At 43.7% G+C, this 16117-nt stretch overlaps 1 protein-coding gene across 5 annotated transcripts in view; it reads left to right on the top strand.

The window, feature by feature from the left end:
• Nucleotides 1–771: 771 nt before the first annotated feature.
• The window catches only part of GLI3 (GLI family zinc finger 3), a 285033-nt gene continuing 269687 nt past the window's right edge, over nt 772–16117 (top strand). For 2 of the 5 annotated variants that reach the window (XM_023586075.3, XM_023586076.3), the window contains exons 1-2: nt 1515–1753; nt 14982–15146. In XM_023586075.3, coding sequence (XP_023441843.1) covers nt 15023–15146 — 124 coding nt within the window. In that variant the 5' untranslated portion in view covers nt 1515–1753; nt 14982–15022. Of the gene's footprint in view, nt 935–1456; nt 1754–14981; nt 15147–16117 lie in introns of those variants that run through there. The other 3 variants (XM_071215080.1, XM_058296748.1, XM_023586074.3) reach the window with 3 other exon arrangements.

The following is a 16117-nucleotide window of genomic DNA, read 5'->3' on the forward strand; positions in this document are numbered from 1 at the left end:
CAGATCCAGATTGGGTACATTCAAAGGGAGCAGATGAATGCAGGCCGGCCGGTTTGAGGAAGGAGGTAAAATAATTTTTCTAGTATAGGCCACTGAAAGTAAATCAGGGACAGAGACACTTTGTAGCTCCAGGAAAAGCACCACGTTGGAGTCCAGGCTCCAAGTCCAGGGTCTTTGTTTTTGTGCCCTTGGGGACAGTCGGCTCTGCGATGGGAGTTCCCACTTGCCAGAGTTGGCCTCAAGGCAGACGACACCCGTGGAGAGGAAAACCCTGAAGTTCTAAAAGCATCATCCCGCGAGAAAGGGAGTTTCAGGCTTGGACTGGGGAAGTGTAAAACAAGGAGTGGGGAGCCAAGCGGGGTGAGCACAGAGGCCTTAGGCGAAGAAAGGGGAGCCCCAACTGGAAGCGAGGAAAGGGAGCGCGGAGAGGCAGGGTGGGAGGAGATGCGCGCAGGCGGGACGCAGCGGCAGCGCCGAGCCAAGGGGCGGCGGGGCCTGTCCCGCCCGTGCGGGGAGATGTCGGGGTAGCAGCGAAGGCCGGCGGGGAGCGCGTCGCTGACATCACACCCAGGCCCCTTTCCCTTCGCCGGGTGGGTGGGGCCTCTGCGCGCCGAGCGGGCGCGAGGTCAAGGAGGGGGAAGAGGAGGAGCAGGCATGAATGTGTCCGTGTGAGGACCCGGGAGGGGCGGAGGGGCCGGAGGGGGCGGGCGGCGGGGAGCCGGGTGCGCGTGGCTCCGGGCGCCGCTGGGCGTCCCCCGCAGCCCCGGCCCTGGGCCCGCGACGCGCCGCTCAGCAGGGTGGCGCGCGCCTCCCTCTCGCCGCCGCCGCCGGCTTCGCCCGCGCTGCAGCTGAGACCCGCTCTGAGCGCCAGGACCCGGCGGGCGGGGGAAAGCGCGGGTCCCCGGCGCGGCCCGGAAGGAGCGAGAAAGCAAAAGTAAGGCGAGCAGCACTCCAAGTTTTCCAACTTCGCCCCCTGCGGCGGCAGGCGTCCTGCTGCTCGGCGCGTCCCTCCGGATCTGAAGTGTGGCAGAAAGAAAAGGGACGGGAGGGGGCGGGGGCAGGGGTGGAGGAAGGGCAGGAGCGAGAAGGCGAGGGGAGAGTCCGGCAACATCTGTTAAAACTTGGGGGAGGAGGAGCGCGGGGAGGAGGAAGAGGAAGAGAAGGAGGGAAGGAGGGAGCTCGAGGGAGGGAAGCGCAGAGCGAAGGACAACTTTTCCACCCTGTGAGTAGCGCAGGCTTTGCGGGGTCCCGGGAAGGGGTGGCGTGGGGGCTCTCCACCCAGCGAAGGGCTCCGGGCCCGGATGGGACCTTCTTGCAGAAAGTCAATTGGATGCAAAAAAGGGGACCCTGCTTGGGGCTTTCTTTCTTTCTCTTTCCTCCCCCTCCCGCGGTTGAACCAAATCAGAACTGTCACTCAGGGCCTGTGAGTCAGAAGGGATCGGATTACACGATCCCTGAAACTGATGCCGGATCTGCACGAGCGGGAGGGAGCGGGCAGGGGCAGCACCACCGGCGCGCTTGCACACTCGCCCTCGCGCACACTCGCCGCTCCAACTCGCTTCTCGTCTCTTCCCCGCCCGCCCCCCGCAGCCGCCGGCGCCGCACCATGCTCGCGGCGGGCACACCCCGCGCGGAGCCCCACTGCTCGCGGTAGCAGCCGCCGCCGCGGCCGCGGGGAGCCTGGAGCCGCCCGCGCGCGCCCGGACGCGGGTCTATGGGAAGTTCGGGGACTTGACAGCCGCCGCCGCCGCAGGTACGTCCCGCCCGAAGTTCTTTGTTTAGCGTGCCGGGCAGCCGGCTCCAGCGGCCGCGCCCGGGCTCGGGATCGCCAGGGGGTCCCCAGCGGGGGGAAAGCGGGTTGAAATGAAAATGGCTGTCAAAAGGCCCCCAGATTTGGAGCGAAACCCTTCAGGCGTCGGAACGTCCTTTTCCTTCGCTCGCCCATTCTGGAAGGTCCCTCTCCAAGTGTCTTAGCCCTCGGCCGTCCGGAGACAGATCGGAGAATTTCCTATCTCGCAGGGGGACGTAGTTTGTTGAAGGCGCCCCTCGCTTCCACTCCCCACTTAATACCCAGAGGATTAAAAATCAGAGGAGACCCCAAAGCTCCCGTCTTCTACCTTTGCACTCTGGCACAGTCTCCCTCGGGTGCCGGGCGCGCACCGCCCTCCGGGTGGGCGGAAGGAGTCCGGCGGCGAGGTGGGTGCGAGCGGAGCCGGCCGCTGCGGGGGTTTCTCCACTCTGGACTTAAACTTCGAAGGGTGGGGGTGCGGTGTGTGAGCGGATGGAGGGAGGCGCGCCCAGGTCGTAATAGAGGAAAAGTGAAAGTTGTCCCATCCATCTGTGTATGACCTGGGATTTCTCTTTTATTTCTATTCCTTTCCAGGGGCAGCCCCCCCCCCCCCAAAAAAAAAAAGGAAGAAAAGAATAGCGTTAGAAGCCTCGGGGAGGAGTGGGAAATACTGCAATACTCATTGAAGAGGCCACTTTTACTGAGAGCAGAGTTGGGAATGAATCGCTGCAGGGGACAATTAACTTTCTGGAGTTGCAGCGGGAAAATGGGCGGGAGGCCGTGGGCAGGGAGTAAATATTTACCCCAAACGTGGAGAGGTGGTGAAGCGACTTTTAAGCAGAATGACAGATGCTGGTGCTCCACTCCGCACCGCGGCCCTTTAGCCTTTCCCGAACTTTGTGCTGATGTTCCCGACTGCACCTTCTTCCCTAAGACACCTTCAGCCGAGAGAGGCTGAGGCTCAGACTTCCCGTGGTGACCCCCTGTGGAAAGAAAGGATTAAGGGGAGGATCCTCCGGGGCCCTCTCTGCCTGCCCCGCAACTTCTCATTTCTCTGGTGTAGACTGCCGAATTGATTCTGGCCTTGGGTACAGTGTTCATGGCCCTCTGCCAGTTTATATGTACATATATTTATGTAAGACATTTTCTCCCAGCTCTTTGCCAGCTGTTCCACATTTTCCAGCTGCCACTTCAGTTTGAAATGATGGACTGTCCGCATCTCCAAGTAAAAGAACCCTTTAGTCAGAGGTATGGAGGGCCGGCCACTGTGCAAATACGTGGGCACTGCTGTTCACCCCACTGGTATTATTAGTTCTAAAAACACCTCCTGCTCTCCTTTTCCTGTCCTCCCTCTTGTCCCAGATTAGTCTTTGCAGTGCACACTATGAACTTTTCTGGAAAGTCACACGAATCAGGCCTTTTCCCCAAATGTGATTTTATATAGAATTTGGATGAGGCAGTTTTTTAAATCTCTGAAGTGTGTGTCTAGTGGAAATAAATGAACTTTTAAGGAAGAGTTCTAGCTTGAGTGAGTTGAGCATGGCTGTGGTGGGCCTCTGCCATAGGCTATCGAAAATGATCTCATTTAAGTCTATTTAAAGAAGGAGCTATTAATCCTCTTCATGTTAAACTTTTTGTGTTGTTTGATGTCTTAGTATATTATAAACTGGAATCTTCTAGAATTGGCCTACAGTATTAATTTTGAGTATTTATGTAATTGTTCTGTAATTCGAATAGGTGCCTTATTGATTGATTTCTGTAATTATTTCATTTAGGTTTTAAATTAAAAATTAATAGTAGTCTGACAGTTTCTTAATTATATGTGTCAAGAATATTTTGAAGGAGGAAATGCTATGTTTTAAAATAGTGGAAAAACCTCAAAAATCTCTTCATTTTTCCAAAGCAGAGCCGTATTTCAGTTGGGATCTATTAAAGCAGTGGTGATTGGTTTTAACACGGTGAACTGCATGAAATATCTAAAGAAGATGTTTATGTTAGGAAATACTGGTCTTCCCAGACTGGTACACAAATACTTTTGGTGAGTTGGAGCCTTATCAAACCCAAAACAAACATGAATCAACATTTAAATTAGCTGTGATAGCGCACTTCTAGAGAGAAGAGAGTGTATTTTATATTAAAAGCTATTTAATTAGAAACTCCTCGCCTAAGGGGAGATCCTTTCAGTGTATGCAATTCTTAAAGTCGACCCAGAGAAGCTTTGGTTTAAGATGTGTGAATGAGTCAAACGTGAGAGGTGTCTAGTGAAATTACACACACGCACAAACATTTTAAAAGGCATAGTTTGTATTATTTATTGGTAATAGGCTAGTAGGTCCAACTCAGCTACCTACCAATTCTCTGTTCCTTTGACATGTTTGTGTTCCTTGATTGAACGCTGCTGAAATAAACACATTTTTATGGCATATCTAATTTGCAAAGGACACAGAAATGAGAAAATTCAGTATTAGTGAAAAATGACTTAGTTGAGTTATTTCATTACTTATTTAATGCAAGAACTGTTAATTTATCAATTTGCTGCCCAAGTCTACAAGTTGAACTTCCCTTTGTTTCTTGGCCAGTTAAGTTGCCTTAATTACCTGCAAGCTGTAAGGGTTTCAGACTTCCTCTGGGCTTAGCCATGTAGAGGTAAGGTATCCTGCTTACTGATAACTCCCTATCCTCCACTTTTTTGGGGGGAGGCTGGGTTCTGGAGTTTATGAAAGGAAACAATTTAATGATCGTTGTTGTATACACTCAGTTATATGGAGACAGTAATGTACTAAGAAAACCCAGTCTTGAAGGAAAAGTGAATCAGTGAGTCATGAAATCCTCAGAAAAACCTTAATGGAATGTTAATGCTTTTAGACTATAGTAGATTATCTTAAAAGTCAGACTTTTCTTCTTTATGCAATTGTTGTAAATCCCCAGCTAAAGAATTCTTTGAAGGTTGTTTTAGTTTTGCTGGCATTTGTATTCTGTCGTTGGTCTGATTTGTTTTGAAATAGTCAAGAAATTTCCTGCATCATGAGATGCAATTAAAATGCTGCAATGACTATTGAGGAAGATATATCTATATATACTTACTTATATGTATGTATGTATATATATATATTTGTATCTATATATTCAATATATATGTATTTTGGTTAAACAAAAGATTCCACCCTAATAATGACTTCAGGTTGTCTTTTTAATAAAGGATAGTAGGAGATGTTGCCCTACCACTTCCTGTTGTCATTTTTCTAGATGAGGATTGATTTGTTCTCGTTTCAAAGCAAATAAAGGGAGACAGAATAAATAATAACAGGGCAAGGGAACCTGCAAACTTTTTCAAGTACTCGGAGTGTATTTTTCATCTTTACTTTTATTTGATGGGCCTGTGAAATAAAGCTGTAGACGGGTGAAGACTTTAAATGAAATTTCACACTTTGATGGTTTTTTTTAAAACTTTGATATATTGACAGCAAAAGGAGCTGCAAAGCTTTTATATAACTGGAGCAGTAACGCCAAGCAGCAGTCAAATGTCTCTATGCATTTGTGTTTAACTGCAGAAGAAAAACATGTCCATGGGCAGTAGAGGTTCTTATCAACCCCCTAATCCCAGATCCCAGCAAACCTTGAGGGCATGCCTCAGATCTTGCTGAAATCACTGTAGACTCTCACAGTTTGCAGATTAAATATGCTATGTGTTCCTGGCTCCAACAACAGTTTTATGAGCTCACTAAGCTTCCTGTTTTAAGATCCTTTTCTTAAGTTTTTAGGAGCTGCTAAAGGCAATGCTGTCTAGAGTAAGTGGTACTTGTTAATTTAGAGACACTTTAGATATTTCATTTTCTCTGTAAAAACTACCCAAAATATTATTTTTAAATCGAAAGGCTAGTACATGGGGAAGAGGGAGGGGATGCTGAATGTGTTCATAAGTGCAACTGATTGCAAACTTCACGTGGTGTCTCAGTTTTTTTATGGCACTTTTTTTCCCTTTGCCAATCCCCTAAAAAAATTCAGCTTTTTCCACTTGTATCTAAGAGCGTTAGACTTTAGGGTCAAATTTCTTAGCTAGTCATTACCATGTTTAGTTTTTTTTTTTTTTTAAACGTGAAAGTGTTTTTGTTTTGTATGTGTATACTTCAACCCGACAGAATGTCCCAGAAAATCTATGGCTTCTAAAGAAGCTGAATGAACAAGCCATTATTACATGGTTAATAAGGTGGCATTGGAACATTTCAACCTCCTCCAGAAAGGCAAGGCCTATGTTGAATTCCACATCTGTATCTGTAGTTTCTATAGTTGTGTGCGTATAGACAGTAAGTTTGCATTTTGCAAACGAGTTTTAATTAAAAAAGAAAATACTTACATCATTGTCCAACAACAGGTCGTCTAATTCCCAAGAGAACCTGAGCCAATTTTGTGCTTAAAGGTTATTCAATGAATGAAATTGTGAAAGCCCATTTGTCAAAGTACTGCCTGGTTTCTGTTAGTTTTCAAGCCCCAAATTCATTGTCTGCCCGGCCCAGTCATTAGTCATCAGTGTATTAGAGCTGCCTTCAGGCCATGCTGCCCAGCACTTCTTCACACCATTAGAGCTTTGAAAGTGGACTCTGTCGACTTGTAGAATTACAGCTCTGATTTCCGCTTGGCTGGGTTCGAGGTAAGTCCCCTCCCTACCTTCTAGCTGACTGTAATCCTCGCTTTCTTTTAAAGCTCCTTTCCAGAGATTTAGGGGAAAACTTTCTTAAGGGCCCCGTTGGCATCATACTGTGGTTTTGTTGTGGCATGCACTGTACATATAAATTGTACCTGCAGTAAATTGGATTGATTGCTGGCCGAAACAGCTACAGGAGCTTTTCTTCTCTTTACCTTTTTTCCTTCTTCTTTTTTTTTTTTAGAGGGTGTGGGGGTAGGGTGGCACAGGAGTGTGTTTTAAATATAAGCATTTGATGGTGTATTTGTGTACTTTTACGCCACAGAAATGAAATTAATTAAATAATGGGGCATAAGTCCAGTTTAAGTACTAAGAAACCTTAATGAACTAAGGTGTATGGAAACCTGAAATTGGTATCCAGAAATGTGGGTCAGGCTATGTCACCTCAGGACAGTGCCTCCTGTTTTGAACTGTGAATGTTAAAATGGATTTCCATATGGAGGAGTTTAATTGGCAGGATATGCAGTTTGCAGCAGCTTTGATTGGAAGTTTTGGTACCCTGGAGCTTAGAGGTTTTTTGTTTCTTTGTTTTTTTTTGGGGGGGGAGGAGGGATCAGGAGAGAAAAATAAGCTGAAGAATTCTATGAATAAGCAAAGTGTACAGAATAAGTGGCTGTTGGGATAAATCTTAAATGAAAATCCTTAAATTTGTGAAAAATTGGTTTTTAAAATTGCACTGAAGATTCAAGAATCAAAAGGTTAAAACCTAGAAGGATAAATAAAGTATGATGCACAATACTTGACCAAAAGTACGTTAAGTACTTTTGGGATATCTATAGCTGATCTCAACAACCAACAGGTTGGGCCTAATATTTGTGATAGTTTAAAAGTAAATTGCTTGTGATAGAAAGTGCACTCTAACCTCTTAAGCTTTACTGCAAAGATTCTTGGAACCAAAAGTTTTGCAAGTTCTATAAGGATAATTTTTTGAATTTAGCTTTTTTCCCCTGAAAATGTGATGGAAACTTTTAATTCCTGTAAACCTTAGTGAAATGTGACAGGGGACGCATTTGATCAGTCATGATGTTTTTGTGATGTATGTGGATTTAAGGAAAATACAGTTTTCATAAGCTTAGCTGATCTATTGACTGATAACTGATTTGTTTTCTGCCTGAGAAGGATTGGCTGTATCCGGCAAACCTGCAGAAAGTAGGGATGCCAGTTTGCTTTATGCTATTGCTCATTCTTTAATGGCACCTGCAGTGCAGGGCGCCTTCTGGAAAGCCTAACCAAAGTGCACTGGACTCATGTTTTATAGTTTTGCAAAACTCAGAAATGGTAACAAGTACTAAATAGAGACCTAAATTCTCCTCAAATGTTTCTAATAAAGTACTATTGGCAGCAGAAAAAAGACTGGTTGATGATCTTTTCTTTTAAATGCAGATGGCAGAAAAGTAAAACTAGCCCACAAAAATGTCATTTGTAATTTTGATTCTAATAGCAATAATGATGACTTCATGACAAACAAGCTTTCACTGACTGAAGTTAAATATGTGGATTTCTTAAAATTTTAGATGTAGTTAATTAACTAAAAAACTCAGTCTTCAGCAAGGCAGTTATTTCCCCTCACACTAATTCCATTTGGTGCCTTCTATCATGTGTACCACTTTTCTGAGACGGGAGCATCAGAAATGTAGGAGGAAAAGATTGAAAAACAATAGGCAGCAGATTTGGAGAACTCTGCTTGCAGCAACTTGAACAGAGCAGATTCTCTCATTTGCAGTTAAGGCTTGGGGTTTTTCGGATGCTTGGTAAAATCACATGTAAGGGTAAAACAAGTACACATTTAAATATGCTTTAATTAAAAATACATGCAGGTTTCATGAAGAACGTAAGAAGTTGGGCTTCTTTTTTTTGCAGGAAGGGAAAGGCAGTGCAGGCAGGGAAGGGAAGAGAAAGCCCTTAGAAATCTTGGGAAACTGTTGGTGTGTAGCAAAGGTTATGCATATCTAATTGATTTTAAGCGCAGAAAGATGTTTTGAACACAAGGAAATGTCGACCAGATTACAGACCTATAAGAAGTTTTCTATAAGTTAGCATGCTTATGTGAAGTCCAATGAAATGTTTTAAATTGCCTAAATTTTGCCTATTGAAACTCAGGCGACTTTTATCTTCCCGAATTGATCATAAAGTTATCTTCAGCATAAGTCTGTGCTTCTTCATTTTGTAAATTTCTCTTCCTCTGAATATTAATAGCTATGGGAAGGTGTAAATATTTAATAGGACTTTACCTAAAGCAGTTGCTCCAAAAGAGTAGGAGCTGTCTGCTTGTAATAAAGCATGAGAGGTCACTCTTCAGTGACACAGGGATGCTGCTTCACTATCCTTATGTGAGATGGTTTCCTCTGACACTGGGATCTGAGCTTTTAAAACATTAGTGCATTAGGCGCTCTTTCAGTTTATAAATAAACAGGAAGGTGTAAATAAATGTGACTTCTCTGGAAGAAAGCCTTTTTACATTTGATCAATAGTTCTGTAAGATACACAGAATAATTCTTATGCAGGGCCTAATCATGGGGCCTGTGAAAAACATGGCTTTGCCTACTGGAATGTCTTCCGCGTTTGTGATCCCTTATTGCCAGTAGCTGTTTTAACCTATCAGGAGCGGATCAGGTCATCATTCATCAGGCTTTTAACTTCCTTTGTTTTAAAATCTTTAAATGCATTAAGGAAAAAATCAAAGAGAATTACTATCCAAGAAGTTTAGGCAATTTAAAAATAAACCAACTGGATTAGGGAAATAAATTAAGTAGTCTGTCGTTAAAGGAAGGATCCCTTATCCTTTATAACCGCTGCTTCATTTCACTCTAGAAAGTCATTTTATAGAGTTGAAACATCATTTTAAACATTCGCTTTAGCATTGATGTTTTCTTTGAGAAATATAAATGTTTAAACAACAAAGGAATCCTGCTTTCCTTGTGCTTCAGAGGTTTTACTTCGAGATCTGCAAGGTGAAAGGCTGATTTTTGCACATTTTTCCTGTATGATCATTTTCACCTCCATGTCTTTTACTTACGACATAAAGCCTCTGGTGGTTAAGCTTGAACTTTGGAACTCAACTGCGAGACAATGAGGCCCCTGCGTCTGTGCCCTAAATGTTTAGTCCCAACACCTGAATCTCCGGCAGCTAATGAAGGAAAACACATCTTGGGGGCGAGGTTAATACAGAGTGAATTAAAAGTTTTGTGAATGAAGCACACTCTGGTTTGGTGAAGACTTTCCAAGTGTTCCCCTGTGAAAGCAATGTTTTATTAGCGTGTGCTGCGCCGGGTGTTGCATTGCAAAGTACCTGGAAAGTTGAATTTAGCGGCTAAAACATCTGCGCGGAGCAATATTTGCCCCCTTCATTCAGCTGTCTCCGGGACATTCTGCTGGGCCAACTGTAGATAGAGTTTTCTAATGCCCGTGAATATTCCCAAGGAGCAGGGTAACCAATCTGATAAAAATGGATAAGGGCCGCTTTCCGCCTGAGAGGGGCTGCCAGGTTCTGCTCGTTCAGGAGGCTTCCCCCCTGGCGTCTTTCACTTTCCCGCGGCTTCGCTGTTCGAGATGTATTGTCTCCCGAAAGGCTGCTTCCAGGAATGCGGATCAAAGCGGTGCCTGGAAGCACCCCCCCCACCTCCTCGGACCCCCCCCCCCCCCCCCCGATACCCAGAGCCATTTCTGAAAAATTAAACATGCTATGTTTGCTTGCACCCTGATTGGGGCGCGCCGGGTGCCGGGAGCAATCAGCGTGGACTTGCCCAGCGCTGATGTAATGATGATGGATGCGGCGACAGCGCGGGTCCAGACGGCGCTGCGCAGGGATGCAGAGCACTTGCTAATGAATTGACTGCAACTGCCACAGCCGAGAGCGAGATCGAGCACGGAATTAAGACGCAGAGGCAGGGGAAGGGCGAGCTGGGGATTGGGAGCGCGGAGAAAAGTGGTTAAAGGTGTGAAAAAACATAAAATTGAAACCGCTGGAGGAAACAATAACATGAAGGTAACCCAACGTGAAAGAGCAGAACGAGAAGGGAGTTCAGCAAAATTGGCCCTAGTCACATAGCCTAATAAAAACTATTATAATAAATGGGAAAGCGTCTTTGTAAAGACTACAAAAGATTACAGTTTCTGTTTTGGGTATTTGCCCCCTCTTCCCCCGACCCCCCATTGTAGCTCTCGGTAGTGGAAAGATGGGGAGGCTTGAGACTTTTTGTATGAAAGTGCTGTTTGAAAATGTAGGTCCCAATAACAATTCTTGAATTTCATCAACCTAGCCGTTTTTCTTTTGTTAACTTCCACGTGGAGACACTGGCTGCTGCCTTACCTGGTCGGTGGTTACAGGGAGCTTTACGTGGCTTGTTTTGTAGGAGAGTGATGCAAGTTCAAATTTATAATTTAGAAAGAAAAGACCCACCGGCAGGCAGGTTGCTAGTAGGGAGAGGGATTAGATTTTAAATGGGGTCTGAAGTTAATTGTGCCCTGGGTTTAGGCCTCAGGGAAATTACAAAAGGCTCCGGGATAGTTGAGTGGGAAAAAGCCCTGACTTTTTGCTTTTAGGAAGGAATGTTTATCCCTCCATTTACCTACGAAACTTAAAGCTTTGGGAGGCGTATACTATTAGAGCAGTTTTCCTTGGTTGCTTTTTTTTTTTTCCTTCATACAGTCAAGCTACTGGGAGTCAATCATCAGCTACAAACTTTTTTTTTCTTCTCAGCGTAGAAAGCCACGGGGCATGCCAGCAAGTCTTGCATGTAATGTTTCAGTGGTGACAGGGAATGAAGGAGAAAACTGTGGAGTTGTAAGCAAAGGAAACTATATAAGGGGGGGAGAAGTCCTATTTCATTCCATTGACAGAAAAGTCTTTGAAGTGGAGTAGAACTTAAAAATTTTCCTTGACACTACTAAGTTATATTTTATTATTTAAGAAATTCCAGGTTTTAAAAGTAGCATTATGAGGCTACTGTCTCAATGATGTTTTAGGATTCCATTAGGAATTATTACTGGTCATTTCTAGATCTAATGCTTTAAAGAATCAACTGACTTTTCCAAACTCTGGTTAGTAGATTTGGAAAAAACAACCCCTACAACAAAAAACAGACCCTCCAAAGCAGCCTTCTTTTCTGCTTACGAAACATTTGTGTGTAGATTTCATGAGATATTAGAGTCTAGAATATTAAAACTTTCTTTTTTGCAACTGATGGGGACAAAGTTGTGTTTTTATCAGTAAAATAAGCTGATATAATTTATAGGAATATAGAGAAGCAGCTGTCTTTTTTGGCAAGCTGCCGTTTTTATTGCCCCATTCCAAGCGTGAGCCATGCTTTAAAATAATTAGTTACTAACTAATGAGATCCAAAAATAAGTTGTCAAAATAGAAGAAGGGGGTAGATTTTTTTGAGTGACCAAGAGCCTCTTTTTAAAAAATCCATTTCAAACAGGGGGTAGGAATTAGTATTCTCTAAAACCATTAATTAGTGTATTTCAGTCAATGCCTGGGGCTTCACCTCTTCTCGCTGGAGATTCTCACTACCTTGATGAGTATTTGGAGGGTTTTATTGCTTTGTTAAAATGAAGTCTTTCGCTTGGGGGGAAGAAAACCAACCACTACACAAAAACCAAGTTTGTCAAGGAACTTGGTGACTTGTCTCCTGACTATTGTTAATTAACTCTGTCTGCTCCACGGAGGGACTTAGCTCTTAGCAGGAATCCCATCCCTTCTTGGCAGTGTAGTTGTTCATCCTGGTCCATTCGCTTGTTTCTGTGCGCGATTTTGACTTTATAGACTTTCTACCCGAATTCAGCCAGTAAAACCGAGTGGGTGTGTTTGAAAGGAAAGAGTTATACTCTAGTGAGTGGTGGTTTTTCCAAAATGGTTAAGAGCAGAATGTTTTGATTAGTGAACTATTCCTGTTAAAGTTTCTATTTTTTTAAATATAATTTGCCAGGTTTCAAAGAAACCCTGAAATGTATGTCTACACCAATGGTGTTTGAAATTCAGGACACATGCATTGAGTGTATCAGAGGCCGGGGGACAGACACAGGCCTTGTCCTCAGGGAACTTGCAGTCTGGAGGGAGGGGGAGATTGCCATTTAGTAAGTAATTTTCTAGATGAAGCCTTAATTATAATGTGATCTGTGCTGGGATAGGTTGGTGCAGGTTGTCAGAGTTCAGTCCTCTAGGATGCAATTCATTATTTCATCCAGTCCCTATTTACATGAGCACTTATTGTTGTTAGGTGTGGGGTGTAAAGCAGTGAACAAAAATGAACAAGCTGAGCAGTGGCCCACAGGCTTTAGTAGCCTGGTGATCACTAGTGCTTTTGAAAATTCAGGTGCCACCCTAGAAGAAAGCATTGACCTCAAAACTGAAGTCAGGAATCTGCATTTTTAGCAAGTGCTGCAGCAGCATTGATGCAGATGATCTGTGGGCAGTGCCCTCTTTGGGATACAGTAATTTGGATTGGAGTGAACTGGTCTTTTGGCATACTTTAAAGGTAATATTTGAATCAAGGTTTTGAGGGGCATTCAACAAAAAAAATTAAAGAATCATTCTGGAGCTTGGTACAGCTAGAAAGGACTGTAGCAGTTTTCTCTTACAAGGGTTCCTTAGATTCGTGAAAAAGCTTCGGGGAGTCTGTGATCCCTTGGAAATGAAATGAACATGTTTGTGAGCAAGAGAATTTTCAGGGCAGAACCGCCATAATTTTTGATGCGTTCTTAAAGATGAATGTGCCTCCCAAAAGTTTAAGGCTTCCAGTCTGAGTCTTGTCATTTTACACGTGAGAAAACTGCGGCTCAGCAATGGCTTGCTGGAGGTTGTCCACTGGACACCTGCAGGGGGCGCCATTCGGGTAGCCGGGCATGAGGCGGGTGCCCTCTGGATTCGCGACCCAGTGGCAGCGCTGCTTAAAGAAGTAATGCCACTTGTTCACTTTTGTCCTTAATCTGTGCTCTGTAAGGAATGTTTCGCAATTTGGAGTGGATCTTACGATTGATATGTAAATTTAACGTAGTGCTTCTTTTTTCTTCTCAAATAACTTGTGTGTTTTACAATGAATGGCACTGGATAATCAAAGAAAAAAAAAACGGCTGCTAGTGGAAGAGCTGGTGCTACCACATCATGCTCCCCTGGTTCTTAAGGGTTCTGGTTGCTCGAAATCTAGATCAAGGGGGATTTATGGTACAACCGAGAAAGAACTTGCAGTTCCCTTGCAAATTTTAGTTAAGGATGACTAGAAAATTTCATCTGGTAGTTTTACTCTTTTAATCAGAGAAGCAGTTGCTTATTTCATTTTACAAATCGTTTTGCTTATACCTGGTGTTGTCTGCCAAATGTAGAACAAAGCAGATGACCAGACCTGTGAAATGCCTACTTTGACTGCTTCAATTTAGATAGTTTGAAGAAAATATGTCCATAGGGTGCTTTTCATCTTTTCTTGTATTCTTTATAAGTGTAGATGAGTGCAAAAAAAGAACAGAAACCAAATAGAGTGAAAATTGGTGAATGATGAGTTAGGACGATTATTGTCTGAATGAAGCTAATGAAAGATGCCCTGAGTTTGCCTGTAGCTGAATTTTAATATTTCCCAAGTGATCCCAATTTTTGCTACCAGCAATATTTTGACTTTTTCTTCTGGGATCGAGAACATGATGTTCTGTCACCTTTGTTGGGTTTAAAATATATAACTCAAATGATTTGAGAAGTTATGTTTTAAGAAAATTTAAGAGGTGTGGTTTGCCTGAGGATTAAGGAACATTCTCTGAGCTGTTTTCATGAGGGAAGCAAAAAGGATGGCCTGCTTTGCTCGAATTACCCTCTGATTCTGAACTTTGAGTAGAGCTTGAATCTGAAAAGTTGTTGGGTGTTCTTTTATACATCTAATTAAAAACCTTGCCCTGCTTTGGGAAGTTGTCCTAAAGTACCTTCCTGGAAACTTGGCTGCCTGAAAAGACATTAAATAGATGTGGCTTAAAAAGAGTTAATGTGACACTTGGGTTTCTTTCTAGATACACAGTTGAAAATTAAGATATTTAGACCATTTAATAACAAATGCCATGTAAGAATTTGGGAAAAGTCCTACATTCTGGACACTTCCCTCTATTCTCCTTTTCATTTTTTATATTTGACAGGATTTGGCTAGCTTGTTAAGAAAACTTTGACTTTTTTTTTTTTTTTTTTGCAAGTAGTCCTGTGGAGAAGGGACTTCCAGATTATGATTGCCAAGTCTCCAAGCCAGGGGTTCTTACCTTTTTTGTTCCACGGACCCCTTTGCCAGTCAGGTGAAAACCACGGACCCCTTACTAAGCCCACACTATACTGTGTATTATTTAATAAATACCTCACACCTGCACCAACCTGTCCCCACAAGAATAGTTTTTTTTGGAAATGCAATTCAAGCTCACTACTCTAGGCTCCTCTTCAGGTGACAGGGGAAGTGGGCCCTTGAGGAAGATTTCATTTTTCCTGGTGTTCCCTGACGTTGATGGCGCTGTTGCTTTATTTAGGCGTTCCTGGGAGAAGAGAGCAGAAGTAATGAGAAGACGACATGGAAGCCCAGTCCCACAGTTCCACGACCACTGAGAAGAAGAAAGTGGAGAATTCCGTAATGAAATGCTCCCCTCGGGCAGATGTCAGTGAGAAAGCCGTGGCGTCCAGCACTACTTCCAATGGTGAGCAGCCGCAGGGCTTTTCCCGGCAGCCTCTGCATTCCTGAGGGTTTGCACCTGGACCAGTTTGTTCTGGGAGCGGCTGAAGAAAGCCAACGGGGTGGAGAGTGGGGCAGGGGCGGGCTGGACCGGCTCGGGTAATCTGTGTTTTGGCATTCAGCATACACGTTTTCTTCCAGATTTTCTAATTTGGGATGTAAATGTGATAGGTTATTTATTATAGGAAGTTCCTGTTTTGGCATTTTGGAAATCATCTTGATTAGTCTGGCAGGGGTTCAAAATGCTTTGCATTTCGCCCGGGAAAATCTACTCTGGTTGGAATACTTAGTTATTGCAGACGACACAAAAGTTGCCTTGTCAAAAGTAGTGTCAAAACCACTCCCAAACCCCGCCCCAGAACCCATTTTAAGTAGACCACTCTAAGGGATGATAAAATTTGTCAGTGGTTGGACCTCAAGGTGACCGTAGTATCTGATACACAGGGTTTTTTTGTTGTTGCTGGTTTATAAAAATTTAACTTGCCTTAGTGTATTCAGAGACAATATAGAGCCACTCTTTTTATACGCTGGGTCTTAAAATTTTAAGCAAAGTGTTGAGAGGCAGTTCAGCTCAAGCATGGAGCATTGAAAATAAATTCCAGAGACCCCTCTGGTAAAAACAGGTTGAATAGGTTAATGGTAACCTTCACTTCCTTTTTCCGTTTTCCCATTAGTGAGTTTGCTTCTCGTAGATTTCATAGCCACTCCTGGCCTCCCGTAATTTCGCTCCACTTTTCCATGTGACTTTAGGAGCCCAGCATCTTCTCCCGGTGCCTGGGCACTGATTTGATTAGCTAACCTACTACCTCATTCCCTGTGGGCTTATGTTTTATTTATCCCAAGAAAGATTTTACTAGGTTGATTTACATTTTTTAAAAAAATGTACAATTGGATATTCAGAATCTGCTTTGGAAGTTACCTGCTGTCCAGGACCTA

Source organism: Dasypus novemcinctus, chromosome 5, assembly GCF_030445035.2.
Source record: "Dasypus novemcinctus isolate mDasNov1 chromosome 5, mDasNov1.1.hap2, whole genome shotgun sequence".
In the NCBI taxonomy this organism is placed as follows: Eukaryota; Metazoa; Chordata; class Mammalia; order Cingulata; family Dasypodidae; genus Dasypus; species Dasypus novemcinctus.